This window comes from Macaca nemestrina, chromosome X, assembly GCF_043159975.1.
Source record: "Macaca nemestrina isolate mMacNem1 chromosome X, mMacNem.hap1, whole genome shotgun sequence".
In the NCBI taxonomy this organism is placed as follows: Eukaryota; Metazoa; Chordata; class Mammalia; order Primates; family Cercopithecidae; genus Macaca; species Macaca nemestrina.
This window is the reverse complement of record NC_092145.1, coordinates 108,540,814-108,567,244: the sequence shown is the minus strand read 5'-3', so window position 1 is coordinate 108,567,244 and position 26,431 is coordinate 108,540,814. Positions and strand designations below refer to the sequence as shown.

The window sequence follows — 26,431 nt, the reverse complement described above, 5'->3', positions numbered from 1 at the left end:
CATCTGCCCCCTGGTGCGGGCCCCCATTTTTGTTTTATCCCGATCCCTTCACCCTGGATTCTGAATCCCTTTCCACCCCCCAAGCCCCAATTCACGTGCCCCTCCCGATCCTTCCTGATTCAAAACCCCTGTCCGATCCCTCCCATCGTTCGAAATCCTCAGATTCCTTGACCTCGATCTGTACTGTTAGATGATTCCTCCTGACTCAAAACCTCCATGCAACTTCCCAAATGCGAATCCCAACCCAACCGCACCCCTCCCCCGCGAATTCAGAACTCATCTGCTTCCCAAACCCCGATTTGAAGCATCTCCCTGTCAGTAGCTTCTCGGGGTTCAGAACCTGCATCTGGACGCCCATTCACTTTTCCTGCTCCGATCCGTTCCTCCTCACATTCACCTTATCCGCCCGCACAATCAGACCACAGTCATCCCCCTCCCAATTCGGTCCTTCGTATTTGCCCTCTGTAGTATAACGCCCTGCCCCTCTCCCACAGCGCCCAGGCTCCGCTCTTGCCAGAGGGACAGGAGCCATGGCTCAGAAAATGGACTGTGGTGCGGGCCTCCTCGGCTTCCAGGTGAGATCTCCACTCCCCACCCCAGCATTTCCCCAGCCGACAGTCACCCCTCCCCGCGGGCCTCTTTGGTTTCCCAAACGCCGGGATCCGGTTTGGCCCTCTTTAGTGACTAGACTCCGTGGGCCTTTCGAATTCTCATCGTTTATCGAAGGGGGGGAGGGGCGTCTCTTTTCAGCCATCAGTCCCTGCTCAGAGAGAGGGGAGACCCTGTTAGTAGTCAGGGCAATCTGCCCAGAGAATGCGGGGTGGGTAAGGAACCATTTTTTTTTTCCAGAGTCCTGACGCTTGTAGAGCAGTCTGTCACCCCCTCCCCCAGCCTCCTGCCTCCACCCTCCCTCTCTCTGCATTCCCCACTCTGTGCGACCCCCCTTATTCTCAACTCCGCGATCCGCCTCCCGTCCTGAGCTGCTACTGCACGCCTCTCAGAGCGTCCCTGGCTCCTGTTCCTGCCCACTCTCTGCACACCTCCCCACCCCTCATTTTGCCCCTGCCCTACTCCATCCCTGCCACATGTTTAGTACCCGCCCCGCCCCCTATCGCCCCTTGCGGGTCCCATAGATCTCTGCCTGAGCCCCCCTGTTTTTGCACCCACCACCCGCCTGCAGCTCCCCTGTTGCGCTGCCACCCGGGCTCCCTATTCCCACCCCACCTCCTGCCTCAGAGGCCCAGAGATTTAATTTTTCCCCTCCTGTGTTTGCAGGCTGAGGCCTCTGTAGAAGACAGCGCCTTGCTTATGCAGACCTTGATGGAGGCCATCCAGATCTCAGAGGCTCCACCTACTAACCAGGCCACTGCAGCTGCTAGTCCCCAGAGTTCACAGCCCCCAACTGCCAATGAGATGGCTGACATTCAGGTTTCAGCAGCTGCCGCTAGGCCTAAGTCAGCCTTTAAAGTCCAGAATGCCACCACAAAAGGCCCAAATGGTGTCTATGATTTCTCTCAGGCTCATAATGCCAAGGACGTGCCCAACACGCAGCCCAAGGCAGCCCTTAAGTCCCAAAATGCCACCCCAAAGGGTCCAAATGCTGCCTATGATTTTTCCCAGGCAGCAACCACTGGTGAGTTAGCTGCTAACAAGTCTGAGATGGCCTTTAAGGCCCAGAATGCCACTACTAAAGTGGGCCCAAATGCCACCTACAATTTCTCTCAGTCTCTCAATGCCAATGACCTGGCCAACAGCAGGCCTAAGACCCCCTTCAAGGCTTGGAATGATACCACTAAGTCCCCAACAGCTGATACCCAGACCCAGAATGTAAATCAGGCCAAAATGGCCACTTCCCAGGCTGACATAGAGACCGACCCAGGTATCTCTGAATCTGACGGTGCAGCTGCACAGACATCAGCAGATGGTTCCCAGGCTCAGAATCTGGAGTCCCGGACAATAATTCGGGGCAAGAGGACCCGCAAGGTGAGATCCCTGCTAGCTTCACTTTGCTTTGGGGCTCTCTCCTTTCTTCTCTGAGGGTGTTCGTTTGTTCAAAACAATGTATGTAACTGTATTCAGCTAGGCTATAGGCCATTTGAAGAGAATGTTTATTCCTGTCCTCCGGGTGTTCACAAACTGATGGGGAGATAATACATGGGCACAAATAATATATACAACCTGTAAGTAATTCAGTTTACATTGTGTTAGTAACTACCGTGTGTTAAGCCTTGAGCTAGGCACATTCACACGGGTTGTCTCATAAAATCTTAAAGGCACCTCCTACCAGGTAGGGATCATAGTCCCAATTTTACAGAGAAGGAAATTAAGTGGCAGAGAAGTGAAGTGACTTGAGTGATTTGTTCAGGGTGGTACAGACAGAGCCAGTGGTGGACATAGGAAGAGGAGAAGCCTCAGTCCCCATCTTTGGTTTGTTCCTGACCTGGTTCGGAGATGAAACTCCTGCCTGGAAGACAGTGAAAGACAAACCCAGGACTCAGGGTGACCAATGGCTAGTGGGTCAGGCTGTCACTACAGGTGAGGGTTTAGAGGGCATTCCTGGAATAGATAAGGTAAGGACACAGAACCCACTGGTGATTCTGAACTTTTCTTCTCTCTGATGATACAGATTAATAACTTGAATGTTGAAGAGAACAGCAGTGGGGATCAGAGGCGGGCCCCACTGGCTGCAGGGACCTGGAGGTCTGCACCAGTTCCAGTGACCACTCAGAACCCACCTGGCGCACCCCCCAACGTGCTCTGGCAGACGCCGTTGGCTTGGCAGAACCCCTCAGGCTGGCAAAACCAGACAGCCAGGCAGACCCCACCAGCACGTCAGAGCCCTCCAGCTAGGCAGACCCCACCAGCCTGGCAGAACCCAGTTGCTTGGCAGAACCCAGTGATCTGGCCAAACCCAGTAATCTGGCAGAACCCAGTGATCTGGCCAAACCCCATTGTCTGGCCTGGCCCTGTTGTCTGGCCGAATCCACTGGCCTGGCAGAATCCACCTGGATGGCAGACCCCACCTGGATGGCAGACCCCACCAGGCTGGCAGGGTCCTCCAGACTGGCAAGGTCCTCCTGACTGGCCGCTACCACCCGACTGGCCACTGCCACCCGATTGGCCACTTCCCACTGACTGGCCACTACCACCTGACTGGATCCCCGCTGATTGGCCAATTCCACCTGATTGGCAGAACCTGCGCCCCTCGCCTAACCTGCGCCCTTCCCCCAATTCGCGTGCCTCACAGAACCCGGGTGCTGCACAGCCCCGAGATGTGGCCCTTCTTCAGGAAAGAGTAAGAGCTGTAACTCCCCAGTCACTTTTCCCCTCTCTTGCTCTTTTCTTTGTCACCCTCTCATCTATAATTCAACCAAGATTTTTTGTAAATATCTTATAAGTTTAATGATTTCCTTTTTCCCTCCCAGGCAAATAAGTTGGTCAAGTATTTGATGCTTAAGGACTACACAAAGGTGCCCATCAAGCGCTCAGGTAGGCATCCGTGTCCCCTCCCCAAGCTCTACCCTTCCCTTCACTCCATGCTCTGTTGGTGTTCTTCTGCTTGTATGACCCTTCCCCTTCTGTCCCCTCCTTTCCATGGTTGGCTCTTTTCACCCTTGAGGACCTTGACTGTGCTACCCACAGCAGGGCTGGCAAAGGGACTGCTGCTCTGTGGCCTCCACTCGGCTCAGATGGCTCCCTCCTCTCTCCTACAGAAATGCTGAGAGATATCATCCGTGAATACACTGATGTTTATCCAGAAATCATTGAACGTGCATGCTTTGTCCTAGAGAAGGTGAGAAGGCAGCCCTGGGGGACAGGAATAATGGGGAAAGTTGATTTCAAAGATTCATGGGGTTCCTATTGGGAGTTTAGGGCAAGTCTCAGGGAGGTGAGTGTCTGCCTATGGGTAGCTTATGCTAGATGTTGTAATTTCATGGTCTGTTTTCTTGTCCCTGTAGAAATTTGGGATTCAGCTGAAAGAAATTGACAAAGAAGAACACCTGTATATTCTCATCAGTACCCCCGAGTCCCTGGCTGGCATACTGGGAACGTAAGATGGGAAAGAAGGTGGAGCATGGCCTTTCTCAGTGGTGCTTTTTTTCCAGGAGTTTCACATAGATCAGGGTCCAGGGTTCAGGGTCACATAGCAGGTCATGGGCAGAGCTGGGGTATAATTCTCCCCTAGCTGAGGAATACTGGGGAGGCTAGATGGGTAAGCTGGTTGGGGTCTCTCATGCAAATGGCTGCTGAAAATACATTCTTTCTATATTCCCTTAGGACCAAAGACACACCCAAGCTCGGTCTCCTCTTGGTGATTCTGGGTGTCATCTTCATGAATGGCAACCGTGCCAGTGAGGGTGAGTGACTGGACCTGCAGCTGGGGGTTGGCCACAGCCTGATTTCCATGCTTATTTTCCGTCCCTTGTCTCCCCTTGCCTCCCATTGCAGCTGTCCTCTGGGAGGCACTACGCAAGATGGGACTGCGTCCTGGGTATGATTGGGCTCTCTCATCTCTTACCCGTTTGTACCATCCTTTGGCAACAGTGGATGGTCCCAGGATTGCATTAACCTGGGGGTCTGGAGGGTTTGGTTTGGGGATGTTCAGAGCCCAAAGATGTAACCTGGGTGGATGGGGGAACAGTTCTGAACTCTCTGCCTCTTTTCTCATCTCTGACCTCTGTTCTGGAAAGCTCTTTGGGCATAGTAATAGCCTCTGATTGTGGATTTCCTTTTTTTACCTTCAGGGTGAGACATCCCCTCCTTGGAGATCTAAGGAAACTTCTCACCTACGAGTTTGTAAAGCAAAAGTAAGTGATGCCTAAGGGGCTTTTCCTGCTCCCTATGATTCTGCCTGTGTGCTGGTCAGCTTTAGAAAGCCCTTCCTGGACAGGTACAATGGCTCACGCCTGTAATCCCAGCACTTTGGGAGGCTCAGGTGGGCAGATCCCTTGAGCCCAGGAATTCAAGACCAGCCTGGGAAACATGACGAAACCCCATCTCTACAAAAAATACAAAAATTAGCCAGGCGTGGTGACATGCACCTGTAGTCCCAGCTACTTGGGAGGCTGAGGTAGGGGAGAATCATCTGAGCCCAGGAAGTTGAGGCTGCAGTGAGTTGTGATCATGCCAACTGCACTCCAACCTGGGCAACAGAGCGAGACCCTGTCTCCAAAAAAAAAATAAAAGAAAGCCCTTCTCAAGCTCATTTCTTACACTGTACCTGTGCATATGTGTTTCTGTGCGTACAGAAACGTGTGTCCTCAGGAGTATTTATTGCATATACTCCTCGTGGTTAGATTCTTTCTTTTCTTTTCTTTTCTTTCCTTTTCTTTTCTTTTCTCTTCTCTTCTCTTCTCTTTTCTCTTCTCTTCTTTTCTTTTCTTCGAGATGGAGTTTCACTCTTGTTGCCCAGGCTGGAGTTCAATGGCATGATCTTGGCTCACTGCAGCCTCTGCCTCCTGGGTTCAAGCAATTCTCCGGCTTCAGCCTCCCGAGTAGCTGGGATTACAGGCATGCACCACCACGCCCAGCTAATTTTGTCTTCTTAGTAGAGATGGAGTTTCTGCATGTTAGACCGGTCTCGAACTCCCGACCTCAGGTGATGCTCCTGCCTCGGCCTCCAAAAATGCTGGGATTAAGGCGTGGGCCACCGTACCCGGCGAATTCTTTTGTTTGCTTTTTTCGAGACTGAGTCTCACTCTATTGCCCATGCTGGAGTGCAGTGGCGCAATCTTGGCTCGCTTGAACTTCCACCTCCTAGGTTCAAGCAATTCTTGTGCCTCAGCCTCCTGAGTAACTGGGACTTCAGGTGCCTGCCACCATGCCCGGCTGTTTTTGTATTTTTAGTAGAGATGGGACTTCACCATGTTGGCCAGGCTGGTCTCAAACTCCTGACCTCAAGCAATTCACCCACCTCTGCCTCCCAAAGTGCTGGGATTACAGGTGTGAGCCACCATGTCCAGCCAGAATTCTTCTAATTTTTCTACTTTTCTAAGTAGTTGTCTTGCAAGTGAAGCCCATCCACCATCCCCACAGTAGACATTCCCAAGGCTGGGCCAGGCTGACACTTTTGCACTACATTGTAATCATTTCAATGGACCTCTGTGGCTCACTGACAAGATTACAAAAATCTGGAGCTAGAGCTGAGGCAGAAGGAGTGAAATGAAATGTTGTCCTTTCTGTGACCCTATACAAGCGTCGCCTGCAGCTCTAAGTGAGTGCTTAGTGTTCTGGTGCAGGAATTCAAGGCTTGATGATTAAGGGGTAAATACCCTGATGGTGTTCAGGAATGAGCCCGAGGGGGAGTTGCTATTTGAAATCTGATGTTAAAAAATGTAGGATTATTTTTCATTACTGGACTACCATTCTGCCCGGGTAGGTAGACACAAAGACTGTTTTGCTCTTTCAGATACCTGGACTACAGACGAGTGCCCAACAGCAACCCCCCAGAGTATGAGTTCCTCTGGGGCCTCCGTTCCTACCATGAGACTAGCAAGATGAAAGTGCTGAGATTCATTGCAGAGGTAATGTGCCAACCAGCATTGATAGGTCAAGGGATGAAGTATCGCTGGCTGGGAAAGGTCCAGGGTAGGAATGAGATCCTAGGTATGGCACGTGGTAGGTGCTGCATTGCTGGTGGTATTTGTTGTTGTTGTTAGGTAAACTTAACATGCATTAGGTGCTAACATATGTTAATATATTAGCTAATACAATTATGAGTTTTTTTTTTTTTTTAGGCTTTTAAAGTATTTTTATTTTTTCCCAACTTTACTAAAGTATAATTGACAAAAATTGTATATATTTATGGTGTACAATGTAATTTTTAAGTATTTTGTTTTGTTTTATTTATTTATTTTCTCCTGAGATGGAGTTTTGCTGTGTTGCCCAGGCTAGAGTGCAGTGGCGCGATTTTGGCTCACTGAAACCTCTGCCTCCCGGGTTCAAGCGATTCTTGTGCCTCAGCCTCCCAAGTATCTGGGATTACAGGCACGTGCCACCACCATGCCTGGCTAAATTTTTATTTTTCTATTAGAGACAGGGTTTCGCCATGTTAGCCAGGCTGGTCTCGATCTCCTGACCTCAAGTGATCTGCCTGCCTCAGCCTCCCGAAGTGTTGGGATTACAGGCGTGAACCACTGTACCCAGCACATTCATTTATTTTTAATTGACTAATAAAAAGTATATATATTTATGGGGCACAGTATGATGTTTTGATAATACATGTCATGTACATTGCGGAATGATTACATCAAGCTAGTTAACTCTCCGTAGCTTCATATACTTGACATTTTTTTTTTTGTGATGAGAACATTTAAAATGTACTCTTTTAGCAATTTTAAATAAACAACATATTATTATTAACTATAGTCATCATGCTATATGGTCAATCTCCAGAACATACTCTTCCTATCTAACTGAAATTTTGTACCTTTTAACCAATATTTCCCCATCCCTCCTGACCCCAGGCCCTGGAAACTATCATTCTACTCTCTGTTTCTATGAGTTAGACCTTTTTAGATTCCATGTATAAGTGAAGTCATGCAGTATTTGTCTTTCTGTGTCTGACTTACTTCACTTAGCATAATGTCATCCAGCATCATCCATGTTGTTGCAAATGGCAGAATTTCCCTCTTTTTAAAGGCTGAATAGTATTCCACTGTGTGTGTGTGTATCACATTTTCCTTATCCATTCATCCATTGATGGACACGTAGGTTGATTCCGTATCTTGGCTATTGTAAATAGATTTTGTTTTGTTTTCTATTCCTCATCTCAGGTTCAGAAAAGAGACCCTCGTGACTGGACTGCACAGTTCATGGAGGCTGCAGATGAGGCCTTGGATGCTCTGGATGCTGCTGCAGCTGAGGCCGAAGCCCGGGCTGAAGCAAGAACCCGCATGGGAATTGGAGATGAGGCTGTGTCTGGGCCCTGGAGCTGGGATGATATTGAGTTTGAGCTGCTGACCTGGGATGAGGAAGGAGATTTTGGAGATCCCTGGTCCAGAATTCCATTTACCTTCTGGGCCAGATACCACCAGAACGCCCGCTCCAGATTTCCTCAGACCTTTGCTGGTCCCATTATTGGTCCTGGTGGTACAGCCGGTGCCAACTTTGCTGCCAACTTTGGTGCCATTGGTTTCTTCTGGGTTGAGTGAGATGTTGGGTAGGTACATCACTTTGGATTGGGCAGTTAGGGTCTCTGGGGGATATAGGGTCCATGGGATTGTATTTATGTGCATGAGCTAGGAGTCTTAGGAAACTCATTGTAGGGAGGTGAGGAAAGTATGGGGCAGCACTCTTTGGTGTGTATATTCCTTATTATTTGATATATATCATTGATTTTTTAACTTTTTTTTCTTATGTTCACAGATATTGCTATCAATCGCAATAGTCTTTCCCCTGTGTGAGGCTGAAGCCTCAGATTCCTTCTAAACACAGCTATCTAGAGAGCCACATCCTGTTGACTGAAAGTGGCATGCAAGATAAATTTATTTGCTGTTCCTTGTCTACTGCTTTTTTTCCCCTTGTGTGCTGTCAAGTTTTGGTATCAGAAATAAACATTGAAATTGCAAAGTGAATTAGATGTGCTCTCTGCTTCTTTTTTTCCCTATATTTGGGGAGCAAGCAACATGTTTATGTGGGAGAGACAGGACCTCGGCTCTAGTTTGAAGGGGGTAGATCAGCTTTCAGCAGGTGGAAATATGGGAAGATCCAGCTACTGGATTGGGATACAAAGGCAGTATCAATGAACACGAGACCCAAGAACTTGTATAGTTTATTCAATAAATATCACTTAAGTGATTCTCATGTGACAGATATGCTGCTAGGTGTCCTGGAGTGACATTGCGAGAATTGCATAGTGAGAGAGGGTATAGGTGCTCAGACAGCTGTACTTAAGAACACAGCGGAGGTGGAACTCCAGGTGATGATAAAGTCCAGAGAGTAGGTAGTTGAAAGGGACAGAAGGTGACTATTCTGGAGATAAGGGGTCCATGGCCTGTGATTCTAGGGTGTTGGTTATACAACCCATGTGGAAAGTGAAATAACTCCAGGAGGGCAGCAGGAGTAGGAGCAGAGAACACTATGAGTTAGATGCCAGAGTCTCCTCTGTGAGAAGGAAGATATACCCCTAGTCACATTGCTCATAAAGGGATGGGCTCACGGGCATTCCTCCCCATCTCTGGAAATGCTGCCCTGGAGCCTGTCCCTCTAGGAGACTCTCACAATCTTCCCGCTTGCACAGGACCGGGGCTGCCTCATCAAGACAGGATCATATGGACAGTGAAGGAGGCTTCACAATGCCCTCTTCTCTCCTGCAGGGAGAAAGAGAAGCCTTTGTTACCTCAAGAACAAGAATTACAAAGTAAGACAAAGCTCCATGTTCAGCCTTTGACTGTGACTGTGAGCAGGAACTTGGCTTGAGCTGCTGAGTTCCATGCTGGAAGCTAGGCTCTCCCACTGAGGACAAAATTAGGCCTAGGCCATAACTTCCTTAGGTGCTTGGTGGTATCCGGACATGTGAACAAGGGCAGAGACAGGAGCTCCTGGGGCAGAAAAAGGAGCAAAGGCAATTTGGCCTCCTGGGAAGGGTTGGTGTCCACTGCTTCCTTAAGTTCCTGAGTGATGTCCACATTCTGAGGAGAGAGCCCAGGATAAATAGGAAGGAGACAGCAGTGCAGGGCCCCAGTGCCTCCCCTGCCTCTTGTCCTCATTGCCAGGCTCCCCTCTTTCAGCCAGGCCTGGATCCTGACCCTCAGATAGGCCTGGGGGAAATCTTAGCCTGAGGCCTTTTTGGCAGGGATTGCGCCAGCCCTGCATCTCCATGATGAGATCTGGGCTGTAGTTCCTGCATTTCTGGGTGGTGGTTTTTCCACCTTTTGATGCAAAACAGCCAGACTCGGTGGGGTTGGTGCAGCCTTTCTGTGAAGGTGCTTCCACCATGTGCTGTGTCCACAGCCAGCTTGGGCAACAGAATCCCCCACCTACCTCAGCCTTCTCCTGGTGTGTGTTTACAGCCTCCACATTCAGGTGGATGGACTCCACCTTGCAGCCTTGGAAAAGAACAATCCATCTGTCCATAAGCCCCCAAGGTAGGCACAGGTCTTCCATGAGGTATCACCTCCACCCAATCACCACCCACACCCCTAGCTTCATACTATGTACAGATCATGACTTGCCTGGGGAATTTAGACAGCAGTGTGATGTGTGGGGAAGACACCAGGCCTAAGAGGCAGCCAACAGGGCATCCTATCACCTCTGCCCCTAACAGTCTTAGTTCTGTGAGCTTCAGTTGCTCATTTGTAAATGGGGATGGAGATGAGAGATGAGCTCTATGGCTGCCCACAGCTCTTGAGGTCCGCAGGACAGCAGTCTCATCTATGTAATATTGATGTAGCTCTGTGGATCCTCCAAGCCGTGTTAGGTGGTGAAGAGGTGGAAGAGTCCTGGGGCCACTGCCTTGGGCGATCAGTGCCAAGCAAAGTTTATCTGGAGGACAGTGTGGTTGTGGCAACACCAGGAGTGTGGAAGGTCACGTGGGAGTTTTAGGGAACCTGAAGAAGGAGGAGGGTGCATCTTTGGGGTTTGGGGCTGCATCTTTGGGGTCTGGGACTGACAGAGGATGCCTAATGCCTGTGGAAGCTCCCTTAGCTTTATCCCTATGGACTGCACCTTACTCCAGGCTTCAGTAGGCCATTCTGCTCTGTGTACACCCCAGAATAGGTTTGATTCTGTCCCTTCCCTGCTCATGAAATTCTTGTGTAATTTGCACAATTGGAAAAATCAGAACAAAGTATTTAGATTTAGATTAGACAGCAATATTATATTAATGTTAGTGGCCTTATTTTGATTTTATTATTTTTTTCTGTAAGAGAGTGTCTTTGTAATTTAGTCTCCAAATATTTATGAAAGTGTGTGTGTGTGTTCACATACACAGAGAGAGAGAAGGATGGAGAGACAAAAGACATTGGGCAGTTAGGGTCTCTGGGGGATATAGGGTTCATGGGGTTGTATTTATGTGCATGAGCTAGGAGTCTTAGGAAACTCACTGTAAGGAGGTGAGGAAAGTATGGGGCAGCACTCTTTGGTATGTATATTCCTTATTATTTGATATATATCATTGATTTTTTTACTTTTTCTTTCTTATGTTCACAGATATTGCTATCAATCTCTATAGTCTTTCCCCTGTGTGAGGCTGAAGCCTCAGATTCCCTCGAAACACACTGTCTAGAGAACAACATCCTATTGACTGAAAGTGGCATGCAAGATAAATTTATTTGCTGTTCCTTGTCTACCACGTTTTTTCCCCTTGTGTGCCCCCCAAATGTGATAAAATGTTAACATTGAAGAGTCTAGGTTAAGTGTAAACAGGAATTTTTAAAACTAGTTTTGCAACTTTTTTTGTAAGTCTTCACTTATATCAGAATGAAAGTTTAAATTTAAAAAGCATTTTTATTTTTACAAATATTCACTGAAGTTCATCTGACTAGCATGTACTACACACACTTCTTTTTTTATCACCAAATACTCACTTCCTTTTAATTATTATTATTATTTTTAATTAATTTCTATAGGAATTTTTTAAAATTACACTTTAAGTTCTAGGGTACATGTGCACAATGTGCAGGTTTCTTACATAGGTACACATGTGCCATGTTGGTTTGCTGCACCCATCAACTCGTCATTTACATTAGGTATTTCTCCTAATGCTCTCACTCCCCCAGCTCCCCAATCCCCGACAGGCCCCAATGTGTGATGTTCCCTGCCCTGTGTCCATGTGTTCTCGTTGTTTAACTCCTACCTGTGAGTGAGAACATGCAACGTTTGGTTTTCTGTCCCTGTGATAGTTAGCTGAGAATGATGGTTTCCAGCTTCATCCATGTCCCTGTGAAGGACATGAACTCATCCTTTTTTATGGCTGCATAGTATTCCATGGTACTACACACACTTCTTGACTTTGCACTCTTTGGGAAAAGGTCACTGTGTAACATGATGCAGTTATTCTTCATACAGACAAAAGTGCATTCACTCCTTTCCAAAGAAAGAAAACCAAAAGTCTCATAAGTTGTTGCACGCAGATCCAAATCCAGGGATAATGGTTCATCCTAGTTTAGCAGGGATTTTGAATAAGGACATGTGGGAAAATATCCGAAAAAGAGGTCTAGGGAAGTGGTATGTGGACTTCTTGGGATTGATCCAAAGCATGAGACTTAGTGTTAAATGTGAATTCTCACCAATAAGCTCTTAGTAATCAGGTGAGCAGTATTACCTACTCATTGGAGGTCAGGAAGACTCTTTTCTCAGCTATTCCTGCACTTGTTAGATGGGCACCTATACAAAGTGATATGGTGGCGTGAACAGAGGCTATGTATGGCCTCAACAAAAGGCTCTCACAAAGGCTGATATGACTACCCCTACTGCTGAGTGCGCAACTTTCCAACACTATCCTGAGTTTCTGATGTGTACCAATCCAAACAGGACCAGCCCAGTACCTGGCAGTAAATTTATTACATTGGGCCCATTACATCATGGAGGGGTTTGTTGACTTAATGATTTGTCAGCAATAAGTGAATATTCTAGGTATGGATTTGCCTTCCCTACACATAATATTTCTGTCTTATCACCACCTGTGATCCTACAGAATGCTTCACTCGCTGTTGTGAAATTTCAGTGTGGGATGACATAAAAAAAATATGTATATGTTAGCCAAATGAACTGTGGCGAATATGTGTCTTGTTGGTATCCTGATTGCACCCATTTTCCTTTTAGGATAATACAGTTTCCAATTGTAGTAAATAGGATTTTAGGATGGCCCACAAGATCCCCACCCTCTGGTGTACATAGACTTTTTGGCAGTTATTCAGTAAAACACTAATCTAGATGCTGTTGTGAAAGGATTTTGTGCATGTAATTAACATCCAAAATCGGTTGACCTTAAAATCATGTGGGCCTGACCTACTCAAGTAAGACTTTCGAGGGTACTGCACTCATCTTGGGAAGAGAGATTTGAAGTTTGAGAGGGATGGACATTCTCCATTCCTAGATTTGAAGATGGAGATGCTACATTCGTACAAAGAATATGGGTGGCCTCTATGAGCTTGATGAGGCCTCCAGCTGATACCCAGTAAAGAAATGAGGATCTCAGAACTATAGCTGCAAGTACAAGAGTTCTGCCAATAATCTGAATGAGAATGTAAGGCATCAGAAAGAAAGGCAGCCCTGCTGACATCTTGATTTCCATTTTGCCTGAACAGAGAACCTAGCCAAGGCATGCCACATCTTCTGTCCTATAATAACTTGGAGATAATAAATGGGTGTTTTTTAGCAACTCAGTCTGTGGTTGTTTGCTATGCATTAATAGAAAACCAATATGTAGTCTTTGTGGAATGACACGTCTAGATGTTTTCCTCCCCCTATTGACAAGGAGTAAATCAGATTATTTCTCTCTGGTTCCAATATTGCCAAGGGACAGGAATGCAACCTATTCTTAGTCAATCACATGCCCTCTCCTTGGACTTTGAAACTTAAGTGATTGACACAAGAGTGAAAAAAAAAAAAAAAAAGGCTTATGTGATTTTTATCCCCAGAGTAGCATCCTTATCAGACCATTCCTGTCTGTGTTTCATGCTCCTATCCATTTCTCAAGTTGCTTTCTCCAGTCTCCCTCCAGTTCTGTGAGCCTCTAATATCTGTCTAACAAAATCCATTTTATTTACATTGGCAAGAAAAAATTCTTATTGATTGTGACCAATCATGTGGTGAAGCCAGTTTGTACCAGCTTGAGACAGTGTATTGTATATAGCTCATCCCACCTTTGCCTTCAGTGAAATTGGCCACGGTGGGATTATTAACTTTGTGAAAAATGGCAGACTACCAACTTGGAATTTTTAAAATCAGAGAACCAGTTATTAACCATTTACTAGCACATCATTGCTTGCAAACAAAATCTTAAGTAATGGAATATGTATGGATTACAAAGGGGCTGGACACTGTGAGCTCTAGAAGGGCAAAGGCAGCAGGGTATTGTAGAAAGAACTTGGATTTCACCATCAGAGAATCCTAGATTCTAATCCTACGTTTCTCCAGTGATGTGACTTTGAGCAAGTATCTTCGCCTCTCTGAGTCTTAGTTTACTCATCTATGAAAGTAGGTGAGAAAATACACTATTTGGCGAAAACTGAATTTTCATGCACTCCCCTACATTTCCCAGCCAACTTTCTTGTTGTGTTGGGGTTGTATGACTATTTCTGGCCAGTGTACAGAAGTGATATCTGCACTTCCAGGATAAGACACCTAAAAGCCCAAATATCTTCAAATTAATGTGTGCCCAGCAGAGTCCTGGGGTAGGTACCCTGAATGGTTGGTTGGATATCTTGGTGGAGGCGAGACTGGTGCAGTAGGATGATAGGGAAGGACTGGGATGGCCTCTGAATCTGGAGCCTGGCATCAACCTTCCCTGTCTCTGATAGAGCAGTAAGATGCAAAAAGGCTCACATGTGGGAGCTGATTTTAATAAGTTTGATTTGGTGTGGAGAGTGGCAGGTGAATGATGTAGACAGACTGGACTAGCAGGCCCAGAGGGGACCAAAATAACAAGTGTAGGCTGAGGCCGGATTGAAGAAAAGCCTTAAAGACAAGCTTGGGCAGGTTACACTTTCTCCTGGAGCATTAGACACATACATAATGTCATTTTTTTTTCATCGACTGGTTTTAGTATCCATTAATTATTCTTCCCTCGTTTAATTAATACCGTGTTTATTGTGCAAAAATAACTTTCTATTTCCGTCATTCTTTCTTTTTCAGGTTTATTGAGGTACAGTTGACAAAAATTGTACATATATACAGAGTACAGCATGATGTTTTGTTTTGTTTTTGAGATAGTGTTTTGCTCTGTCATCCAAGCAGAGTATAGTGGCATGATCACAGCCTCAACCTCCCAAGCTCAAGCGATATACCTCATATAAACAGAATTACATGATATATCTCATAAACAGAATTATACAGTATTTGTCTTTCTGTAACTTGTTTATTTTACTTAGCATAATGTTTTCAAGGTTCACTCATGTTGCAGCATGTGGCTAATAAAAGTCCATTATTTTTCAAATCTGAATAATAAAACATTTTGTTTATCCATTCATCTGTCAATAGATATTTTGAATTCTCCCACCTGTTAGCTATTGTCAGTAGTATTGCTATGAACATGGGTGTGCAAACATGTCTTTGAGACCCTGATTTCAATTCTTTTGGATGTATACCCAGAAGTGGAAATACTGAAACACATGGTAGTTCTATTTTTAAGTTTTTGAGGAACAACCATACTATTTTCCATAGTAGTTGCACCATTTACAGTCCCGCTAGCAGTGCACAAGGGTTCCAATTTCTTCGCATTCCCAGTGACACTTATTTTCTCTCTTTTGATAGCAGCCATCCTAATCGGTATGAGGTGATATCTAGTTGTGGTTTTGATTTACATTTGTCTGATGATCAGCAATGTTTAGCATCTTTCAATATGCTTGCTGGCCATTTGCATATAATCTTTGGGGAAATGTCTGTCTTTTATCCATTTTATAATTGGGTTACTTGTGTTTTTCTTTTAAGAAATAGGGTCTTGCTCTGTCACCGAGGCTGGAGTGCAGTAGTGCAATCGTAGCTCACTGCAGCCTCAACCTCCTGGGCTCCAGTGATACTCCCACCTCAGCCTCCTGAGCAGTGAGGACTACAGGTGAACGCCACCAGGCCTGGCTAATTGATTTTTTTTTTTTTTTTTTTAGAAACAGGTTCTCACTATTTTGCCCAGACTGGTCTCGAACTCCTCACCTCAAGTAATCCTCCCGCCTCTGCTGAGCTGAGATAAGAGGCATGAACCGCTGTGCCCAGTCATTTAATTTTTTGTTGTGGAGCAGTATAATTTTTATATATATTCTGCTTATTAATCCCTTATTAGGTATATACTTTGCAAATATCTTCTCCCATTCTGTATGTTGCCTTTTCACTGTGTTGACTTTGTCCTTTGATACACAAACATATTTGTTTCATGTAGTCACATTTGTCTATTTTTTGCTTTTGGTGTCATTACCAGAAATTATTTGCCAAATCCAGTGTTACGAAGATTTTCTCCTATCTTTACTTCTAGGAGTTTTTAAATTTTAGGTCTTACATTTAAATCTTTAAACTATTTTTGTTAATTTTTATCGTATAAAAGGTCTATTTTACTTTTTTGCTGATGGATGTCCAGTTTTCCCAGCACCATGTGTCGGAGATTGTCATTTCCCCATTGAATAATCTTGGCACCCTTGTCAAAGATCATTTAACTACATATATGAAGGTTAATTTCTTGACTCACTATTCTATTTCATTGGTCTATATGTCTATGTTTATGCCAGTACCATATATATATAATATATTATAATATTGTATTATATTATATTATATATATGTTATAATACAATACATTATATACAATATATTATAATATATATATTATGGTTTTCGGTATATAAGTCTCTTTGCTACCTTGGTTAGGTTTATTCCTAAGTATTTTATTCTTTTTAATTGTATTGAAAATGGAATTGTTTTCTTAATTTTCTTTTTGAATTGTTCATTGTTACTGTATAAAATGCAATTTTTGTGTGTGTGTTTTAAGTTTTGTATCCTACAAGTTTCCTGGATTTGTTTATTAGTGCCAACAGTTTTTGTGTGTGGAATCTTTAGAGTTTTCAGCATGTAAGAAAGATCATGTCATCTGTAAACAGAGATAATTTTACTTCTTCATTTGCAGTATGGATGCTTTTTACTTTTTTCTTTTCCTTTTCCTGAGTATTCTGGATAGGACTTTAATACCATGTTGAATAGACATGGCTGTAGTGGTCATCTTTGTCTTATTCCTTAATTTAAAGGAAAATACTTGGTTCATTAAATTAGTTTGGAAGTATTTTCTATTCTTATATTATCTGTATCTTATATTGTGTGAAATCAATACTAATTGTTTAAATACTTGGTTATATTCTCATGTGAAGCCGCCTAGACCTGTAGGTTCCTTTTTATGGAGCATTGAAATTACACATTATTTTATTCAATAGATATATACTTATTTCATCTCAATTGAATTTTGGTATCTTGTAGTATTTAAGAAATTGGTTCATTTCTTCTAAGTTGTAGCTTTTATAAGCATTAAGTTATTTGTCATGTTCCCTATTATCCTTTTAATGCTTGCAGAGTCGGTAGTGATAATCTTATTTCATTCTTGATATTGGTCATTTATATATTTTCTGTTTTTATTTTTGTCAGCTTTACTGAAGTTTGATCAATTTTATTGATATTTTCAAAGAACCAGCTTTTGTTGCATTGACATTCTGTATAATTTTCCTGTTTTCAATATTATTGTTTTCTATTCTCATCTTTATTATTTCTTTCCTCCTGCATGTTTTGTGTTCACTTTGCTCTTCTTTTTCTAGTTTCTGGAATAGAAACTTAGATCATTGATTTTAGATCTTCCCTCTTTCTAATGTAAGCATGTAGTACTCTAAATTTCCATTTCATCTTTGCTTTATAGTATTCCACACATATCGATTTCTAAAATTCTCACTCAGTTCTATGGTTTTTTTAAATTATTATACTTTAAGTTCTAGGGTACATGTGCACAACGTGCAGGTTTGTTACATATGTATACATGTGCCATGTTGGTGTGCTGCACCCATCAACTCGTCAGCACCATCAACTCGTCATTTAAATCAGGTATAACTCCCAGTGCCATCCCTCCCCCCTCCCCCGTCCCCACAGTAGGATCTGGTGTGTGATGATCCCCTTCCTGTGTCCAAGTGATCTCATTGTTCAGTTCCCACCTATGAGTGAGAACATGCGGTGTTTGGTTTTCTGTTCTTGTGATAGTTTGCTGAGAATGATGGTTTCCAGCTGCATCCATGTCCCTACAAAGAATACAAACTCATCCTTTTTTAATGGCTGCGTAATATTCCATGGTGTATATGTGCCACATTTTCTTAATCCAATCTGTCACTGATGGACATTTGGGTTGATTCCAAGTCTTTGCTATTGTGAATAGTGCTGCAATAAACATACTTGTGCATGTGTCTTTATAGCAGCATGATTTATAATCCTTTGGGTATATACCCAGTAATGGGATGGCTGGGTCATATGGTACTTCTAGTTCTAGATCCTTGAGGAATCGCCACACTGTTTTCCACAATGGTTGAACTAGTTTACAGTCCCACCAACAGTGTAAAAGTGTTCCTATTTCTCCACATCCTCTCCAGCACCTGTTGCTTCCTGACCTTTTTAATGATTGCCATTCTAACTGGTGTAAGATGGTATCTCATTGTGGTTTTGATTTGCATTTCTCTGATGGCCAGTGATGATGAGCATTTTTTCATGCATCTGTTGGCTGTATAAATGTCTTCTTTTGAGAAATATCTGTTCACATCCTTTGCCCACATTTTGATGGGGTTGTTTTTTTCTTGTAAATTTGATTGAGTTCTTTATAGATTCTGGATATTAGCCCTTTGTCAGATGAGTAGATTGCAAAAATTTTCTCCCATTGTGTAGGTTGCCTGTTCACTCTGATGGTAGTTTCTTTTGCTGTGCAGAAGCTCTTTAGTTTAATTAGATCCCATTTGTCAATTTTGGCTTTTGTTGCCGTTACTTTTGGTGTTTTAGACATGAAGTCCTTGCCCATGCCTATGTCCTGAATGGTATTCCCTAGGTTTTCTTCTAGGGTTTTTATGGTATTAGGTCTAACATTTAAGTCTCTAATCCATCTTGAATTAATTTTCGTATAAGGAGTAAGGAAAGGATCCAGTTTCAGCTTTCTACTTATGGCTAGCCAATTTTCCCAGCACCATTTATTAAATAGGGAATCCTTTCCCCCTTTCTTGTTTTTCTGAGGTTTGTCAAAGATCAGATGGCTGTAGATGTGTGGTATTATTTCTGAGGACTCTGTTCTGTTCCATTGGTCTAGATCTCTGTTTTGGTACCAGTACCATGCTGTTTTGGTTACTGTAGCCTTGTAGTATAGTTTGAAGTCAGGTAGTGTGATGCCTCCAGCTTTGTTCTTTTGACTTAGGATTGTCTTGGAGATGCGGGCTCTTTTTTGGTTCCATATGAACTTTAAAGCAATTTTTTCCAATTCTGTGAAGAAACTCATTGGTAGCTTGATGGGGATGGCATTGAATCTATAAATTACCTTGGGCAGTATGGCCATTTTCACGATATTGATTCTTCCTATCCATGAGCATGGTATGTTCTTCCATTTGTTTGTGTCCTCTTTTATTTCACTGAGCAGTGGTTTGTAGTTCTCCTTGAAGAGGTCCTTTACATCCCTTGTAAGCTGGATTCCTAGGTATTTTATTGCCTTTGAAGCCATTGTGAATGGGAGTTCATTCATGATTTGGCTCTCTGTTTGTCTGTTACTGGTGTATAAGAATGCTTGTGATTTTTGCACATTAATTTTGTATCCTGAGACTTTGCTGAAGTTGCTTATCAGCTTAAGGAGATTTTGGGCTGAGACGATGCGGTTTTCTAAATATACAATCATGTCATCTGCAAAGAGGGAGAATTTGACTTCTTCTTTTCCTAACTGAATACCCTTGATTTCTTTCTCTTGCCTGATTGCCCTAGGCAGAACTTCCAACACTATGTTGAATAGGAGTGGTGAGAGAGGGCATCCCTGTCTTGTGCCAGTTTTCAAAGGGAATGGTTCCAATTTTTGCCCATTCAGTATGATATTGGCTGTGGGTTTGTCATAAATAACTCTTATTATTTTGAGATATGTTCCATCAATACCGAATTTATTGAGAGTTTTTAGCCTGAAGGGCTGTTGAATTTTATCAAAAGCCTTTTCTGCATCTATTGAGATAATCATGTGGTTTTTGTCTTTGGTTCTGTTTATATGCTGGATTACGTTGATTGATTTGTGTATGTTGAACCAGCCTTGCATCCCAGGAATGAAGCCCCCTTGATCATGGTGGATAAGATTTTGATGTGCTGCTGGATTCGGTTTGCCAGTATTTTATTGAGGATTTTTGCATCAATGTTCATCAGGGATATTGGTCTAAAATTCTCTTTTTTTGGTTGTGTCTCTACCAGGCTTTGGTATCAGGATGATGTTGGCCTCATAAAATGAGTTAGGGAGGATTCCCTCTTTTTCTGTTGATTGGAATAGTTTCAGAAGGAATGGTACCAGCTCCTCCTTGTACCTCTGGTAGAATTCAGCTGTGAATCCATCTGGTCCTGGACTTTTTTTGGTAGGTAGGCTATTAATTATTGCCTCAATTTCAGAGCCTGCTGTTGGTCTATTCAGGGATTCAACTTCTTCCTGGTTTAGTCTTGGGAGAGTGTAAGTGTCCAGGAAATTATCAATTTCTTGTAGGTTTTCTAGTTTATTTGCGTAGAGGAGTTTATAGTATTCTCTGATGGTAGTTTGTATTTCTGTGGGGTCGGTGGTGGTATTCTCTGATGGTAGTTTGTATTTCTGTGGGGTCGGTGGTGATATCCTCTTTATCATTTTTTATTGCATCTATTTGATTCTTCTCTCTTTTCTTCTTTATTAGTCTTGCTAGCAGTCTATCAATTTTGTTGATCTTTTCAAAAAACCAACTCCTGGATTCATTGATTTTTTGGAGGATTTTTGTGTCTCTATCTCCTTCAGTTCTGCTCTGATCTTAGTTATTTCTTGTCTTCTGCTAGCTTTTGAATGTGTTTGCTCTTGCTTCTCTAGTTCTTTTAATTGTGATGTTAGAGTGTCAATTTTAGATCCTTCCAGCTTTCTCTTGTGGACATTTAGTGCTATAAATTTCCCTCTACACACTGCTTTTAATGTGTCCCAGAAATTCTGGTATGTTGTATCTTTGTTCTCATTGGTTTCAAAGAACATCTTTATTTCTGCCTTCATTTCGTTATGTACCCAGTAGTCATTCAGGAGTAGGTTGTTCAGTTTCCATGTAGTTGAGTGGTTTTGATTGAGTTTCTTAGTCCTGAGTTCTAGTTTGATTGCACTGTGGTCTGAGAGACAGTTTGTTATAATTTCTGTTCTTGTACATTTGCTGAGGAGTGCTTTACTTCCAATTATGTGGTCAATTTTGGAATAAGTGCGATGTGGTGCTGAGAAGAATATATACTCTGTTGAATTGGGGTGGAGAGTTCTGTAGATGTCTATTAGGTCCGCTTAGTGCAGAGTTGAGTTCAATTCCTGGATATCCTTGTTAACTTTCTGTCTTGTTGATCTGTCTAATAGTTCTATGTATTTTTAAAATTTCCTTAGAAACTTCTTTGATTCATGAATTATGTAGAAATATGTTGTTTAATTCACAAGCATCTGTAGATTTTCTGTTGTTTTTCTGTTATTGATTACTCATTTCATTTCTTTATGGGTAGAGAACATACTCCGTATGACGTCAATTGTTTTAATATTGTTGAAGTTTTCCCCATAGTGTATCCTATTGAATGTTCCACTGGTGCTTGAAAAAATGTGTTTTCTGCTGTTGTTAATTGGAGTGCTCTTTCTATATAGGTATCAGTTATATCATATTGGTTGATTGCATTGTTCATTTCTTTTATATCCTTGCGGATATACTGTTTAGTAGCTTTATCAGTTGCTGGGAGTGCACTGTTGAAATCCCCTAGTATAAATTTAAATGTGTCTGTTTCTCCTTTCGTCTCTATCAGCTTTTCCTTCATATATTTTGAGGCTCTTTTGTTTGATGCATACAAATTTAGGACTGTAGTTTCTTGTAAATCATTGTAAATCTCGGTGATTGACCTTTTATCATCATGTAGTGTCTCTCTGTCTCCAGTAATTTCCTTTGCTCTCAATTCTTCTTTATTTGATATTAATATCAGTACTCCTGTTTTCATTTTTGTTTTGAGACGGAGTCTTATTCTGTCATCCATGCTGGAGTGCAGTGGCACGATCTCAGCTCATTGCAAACTCTACCTCTTGGGTTCAAGCGATTCTCCAGCCTCAGCCTCCCAAGTAGCTGGGATTACCATGATGCCTGGCTAATTTTTTTTTCTTTTAATTTTAGTAGAAACGGGGTTTCTCCATGTTGGCCAAACTGCTCTTGAGCTCCTGATCTCAAGTGATCCATTCGCCTTGGCCTCCCAAAGATCTGGGATTACAGGCATGAGCCATTGCACCTGGCCCCTGCTTTCATTTTATTAATGTTTGCATTATACATCACTTTCCATCCTTCACTTCCATCCTACTATGTCTTTGTATTTTTATTTCCTTTTAAATTGATACATAATAGTTGTACATATTTTGGGGGTACATATGATATTTTGATACCTGTATACAATGTGTGATAATTAAATCAGAGTAATTGGGATATCTGTCACCAAACACTATGTTGTCTTTATGTTGGGAGCATTGCGATTCTTCTAGCTATTTTGAATTATACAATGAATTATTGTTAACTACAGTTTCTCTACAGTAGAGAATTCAATAACTATTGAATACTGTAACTTATTCCTTCTATCTATCTGTATTTTTGTACCCCTAAAACAATTTCACGTCATTGCCCCCCTACCTTTTCTGGCCTCTGGTAATTACGGTTTTACTCTCTGCTTCCACGAGATTCACTTTTTAAGCTCCTATTAAATGGGAATGGGAACATGCAGTATTCACTCTTAATGAATGAGAACATGCAGCATTTGTCTTTCTGTTCCTGGCTTGTTTCACTTGAGGTAATGACCTCCAGTTCCATCTATGTTGCTGCAAATGATAGAATTTAATACTTTTTATGGCTAAATAATATTTCATTGTATACTTGTACCACATTTTCTTTATCCATTTATCTGTTGATGGACACTGAAGTTTATTCCATGTCTTGGTTATTGTGAATTGTACCACGATAAACCTGGGAGTGCAGATATCTCTTAAATATACTTGTTTCCTTTCTCTTGAATATATACCCTGCAGTAGAATTTCTGAGTCATATGGAAGTTCTATTTTTAGTTTTTTGAGGAACTTCCAAACTGTTTTCTATAGTGGCTGTACAAATTTACCTTCCCAGCAACACTGTACCAGTATTCCCCTTCCTCTGCATTCTTACCAGCATTTGTTATTTTTGTCTTTGTATAGTAGGCATTTTAGCTGGAGCGAGATGATATCTCATTGTGTTTTGATTTGCATTTTCCTAGTGATTGGGTATTTTTTCTATATCCATTGGTCGTTTGTCTTCTTTTGAGAAATGTCTATTCAGATCTTTTATCCATTTTAAAATTGGATGATGATTATTATTATTATTATTTTGCTATGAGTTGTTTGAGTTACCCATTGTTTTAGTTCGTTTTCATGCTACTGATAAAGACATAGCCAAAACTGGGAGCAAAAAGAGGATTAATTGGATTTACAGTTCCACATGGCTGGGGAAGCCTCAGAATCATGGTGGGAGTTGAAAGGCACTTCTTACATGGTGGCAGCAAGAGAAAATGAGGAAGAAACAACCTTTGATAAACCCATCAGATCTCATGAGACTTATTCACTATCATGAGAATAGCACTGGCTCCCATGATTCAATTACCTCTTCCTGGGTCCCTCTCATAACACGTGGGAATTCTGGGAGATGCAATTCAAGTTGAGATTTGGGTGGGGACACAGCCAAACCATATCACCTATATATTCTGGTTATTAATCCCTTGTCAGATGAAGAGTTTCCAAATATTTTTTCCATTATTCACGTTGTATCTTCACTTTGTCGATGGTTTCCTTTGCTGTGCAAAAGGTTTTTATATTGATGTAATCTTATTTGTCTATTTTTACTTTTGCTGCCTATGCTTTTGAGGTCTTAAAAAAATCTTTAACTAGACCAATAGTCTAAAATGTTCCCCCAATGTCTTCTTTTAGTAGTTTTATAGTTTTAGGTTATAGATTTAAGTATTTAATCCATTTTGAGTTGGTTTGTGTATATGGTGAAAGATAGGGGTCTAGTTTTGTTCTTACAGATAGACATATCAAGTTTTCCCAACACCAATTATTGAAATGCCTGTCCTTTCTGCAATGTGTATTTTGCTGCCTTTGTCATTTAGGTCTTTTTACCCATTTTGAGCTGAGTTTTGTGTATGGTGTAAGATAACAGTCAAATTTCATTTTTTTTCCTTGTGGAAACCCAGTTTTCCCAGCACCATTTGCTAAAGAGACTACCTTTTCCCCCATTGTGTTCTCTTGGTGCCTTTATCTACAATTAGTTGACCATATATGTGTGGATTTATTTTTGGGCTCTCTATTTTGTTCCACTGTTTTCTATGTGTTTGTTTATGACAGTACCATACTGCTTTGATTACTATAGCTTTGTAATATATTTTTAAGTAAGGAAGTATGATCCCTCCAACTTTATTTTTCTTCCTTGGAATTCCTTTGGCTATTCAGTGTCTTTGTGATTCCATACAAATTTTAGGATTATTTTTCCTATTGCTGGGAGGAATGCCATTGGAATTTTGATAGAGAGTGCATTGAATTTGTATATTGCTTTAGGTAGTATGGGCATTTTAGCAACATTATCAGGTTAGCGCAAAACTATTTGTGGTTTTTACTGGAACCAAAATTAATGGCAAAACCCACAATTACTTTTGCACCAACCTAATAATTCTTCCATTTCATGAGAATGGACTATCATTCCATTTATTTGTATCTTCTTCAATTACTCTCCTCAATGTTTTATAGTTTTCCATGTGCAGGTCTTTCATCTCCTTGGTTAAATTTACTCTTTAATGTTTTTTAATGCTACCATAAATGGGATTGGTTTGTATCCTGCAAGTTTCCTGAATTGATTTATTAGTTCTAACAGTTTTTTTGTGTGTGGAATCTTTGAGGTTTTCTATATATAGGATTATGTCATTTGCAAATGGAGATAATTTTACTTTTCTTCTTTCCAACTTGGACACCTTTTATTTCTTTTTTAGCAGAAGTAAGTAATAACGATTAGAACAGAAGTAAATTAAATAGAGAATAGAAAAACAATACGAAAACATCAATAAAACTGAGTGATTTTTTTTTCAAAAGAAAAAGCTAGACTACCTAAGAAGAAAAGACAGAAGAGTAAAATCAATAAAATCAGAAATGAAAGGGGTCATAAGGGACTATTATGAACAATACACCAGCAGACTGGATAATTTAGAGAAAATGGATAAATTTCTGAAAAAGTACAACCTACCAACGTTGAATCAGGAAGAAACAGAAAGTCTGAACAGAACAATAACAAATAGATTGAAGTAGTGTAATAATTTAAAAGTTCCCAACGAAGAAAAGCCCGGGAATAGATGACTTTATCGCTGAATTCTGCAAAACATTCAAAGAAGAATTAATACAAATACTTCTTCAACTCTTCCAAAAACTAGAGCTAGAGGGACTATTTCCAAACATATTTTATGAGGCCAGCATCACCGTGATACCTAAGCCAGACAAAGACACCATAAAAGAAGAAAACTTCAGACCAATATCTCTGATAAACATTTATACAAAAATTTTCTATAAAATATTAGCAAACCCAAGTTCAACAACACATCAAAAAGATTATACATCATGACTGCTACGATTTGAATATCTCCTCCAAAACTTATGTTGAAACTCAATCCCCAGTGTGACAGTATTGAGAAGTAGAGCCTTTAAGAGGTGAATAGGTAATGAGGTCTCTGCCTTCATGAATGGATTAATCCATTTATAGATAATGGATTAATGAGTTAATGGGTTAATGGGTTATCATGGGAATGGAACTGGTGGCTTTACAAGAAGAGAAAGAGACTCGAGCATGCTCTGCCACCTCACCATGTAATGCCCTGAACCACCTCGGGACTCTGCACAGTCCCCAGCAGCAAGAGGGTTCTTGCCATACGTAGCCCCTTGGCCTTGGACTTCTCAGCATCCATAACTGTAAGAATAAATTCCTTTTTAAAATAAAGTACCCTCTTTTGGATATTCTGTTATAAGCAACAAAAAAGACTAAGAAAATGGCCAAGTGGAATTTATCCTTGGCATGCAAACCTGTTTTAAAGTATGCATATGAATCAATGTGATACATTAACAGAATGAAAGATAAAAAGCACACAAAAATCATCTCAATTTACACAGAAAAAGCATTTGATAAAGTTCAACATCCTTCCTTGATAAAAATGCTGAAGCGTTTAAGTGTAAAAGGAAAGTTTCTCAGCAAAATAAAGGTCGTTTATGAAAAACCCACAATTAACATCATAATCAATGGGGAAAAATGAAAAGCTTTTCTTCTAAGATCCAGTACCAGGTAAAGATTCTCACTCTCTCCACTTCTGTTCAATATAGTACGGGAAGTACTATGATGTAAATTTCTTGTAGATAGTATACATTGGAATTTTTGAAAATTCATACTGCCAGTCTCTTTTTTTTACCAAATATTTTAAAAATTTTGTTTATAATTGACACATAATAATTATACATATTTATGGGGTACAC

At 41.7% G+C, this 26,431-nt stretch overlaps 1 protein-coding gene across 3 annotated transcripts in view; it reads left to right on the top strand.

Annotated features, from left to right (window-relative positions):
• LOC105466793 (MAGE family member D1) overlaps positions 1–8,576 on the top strand; it is a 105,936-nt gene extending 97,360 nt beyond the window's left edge. For all 3 annotated transcript variants that reach the window (XM_011715881.2, XM_071088519.1, XM_011715880.3), the window contains exons 2-13: positions 495–575; positions 1,276–1,983; positions 2,627–3,295; positions 3,426–3,489; positions 3,714–3,793; positions 3,960–4,051; positions 4,279–4,358; positions 4,450–4,492; positions 4,746–4,808; positions 6,410–6,524; positions 7,776–8,161; positions 8,368–8,576. In XM_011715881.2, coding sequence (XP_011714183.1) covers positions 531–575; positions 1,276–1,983; positions 2,627–3,295; positions 3,426–3,489; positions 3,714–3,793; positions 3,960–4,051; positions 4,279–4,358; positions 4,450–4,492; positions 4,746–4,808; positions 6,410–6,524; positions 7,776–8,153 — 2,337 coding nt within the window. In that variant the 5' untranslated portion in view covers positions 495–530 and the 3' untranslated portion in view covers positions 8,154–8,161; positions 8,368–8,576. The remainder of the gene's footprint in view (positions 1–494; positions 576–1,275; positions 1,984–2,626; positions 3,296–3,425; positions 3,490–3,713; positions 3,794–3,959; positions 4,052–4,278; positions 4,359–4,449; positions 4,493–4,745; positions 4,809–6,409; positions 6,525–7,775; positions 8,162–8,367) is intronic.
• The last annotated feature ends 17,855 nt before the right edge of the window (positions 8,577–26,431 follow it).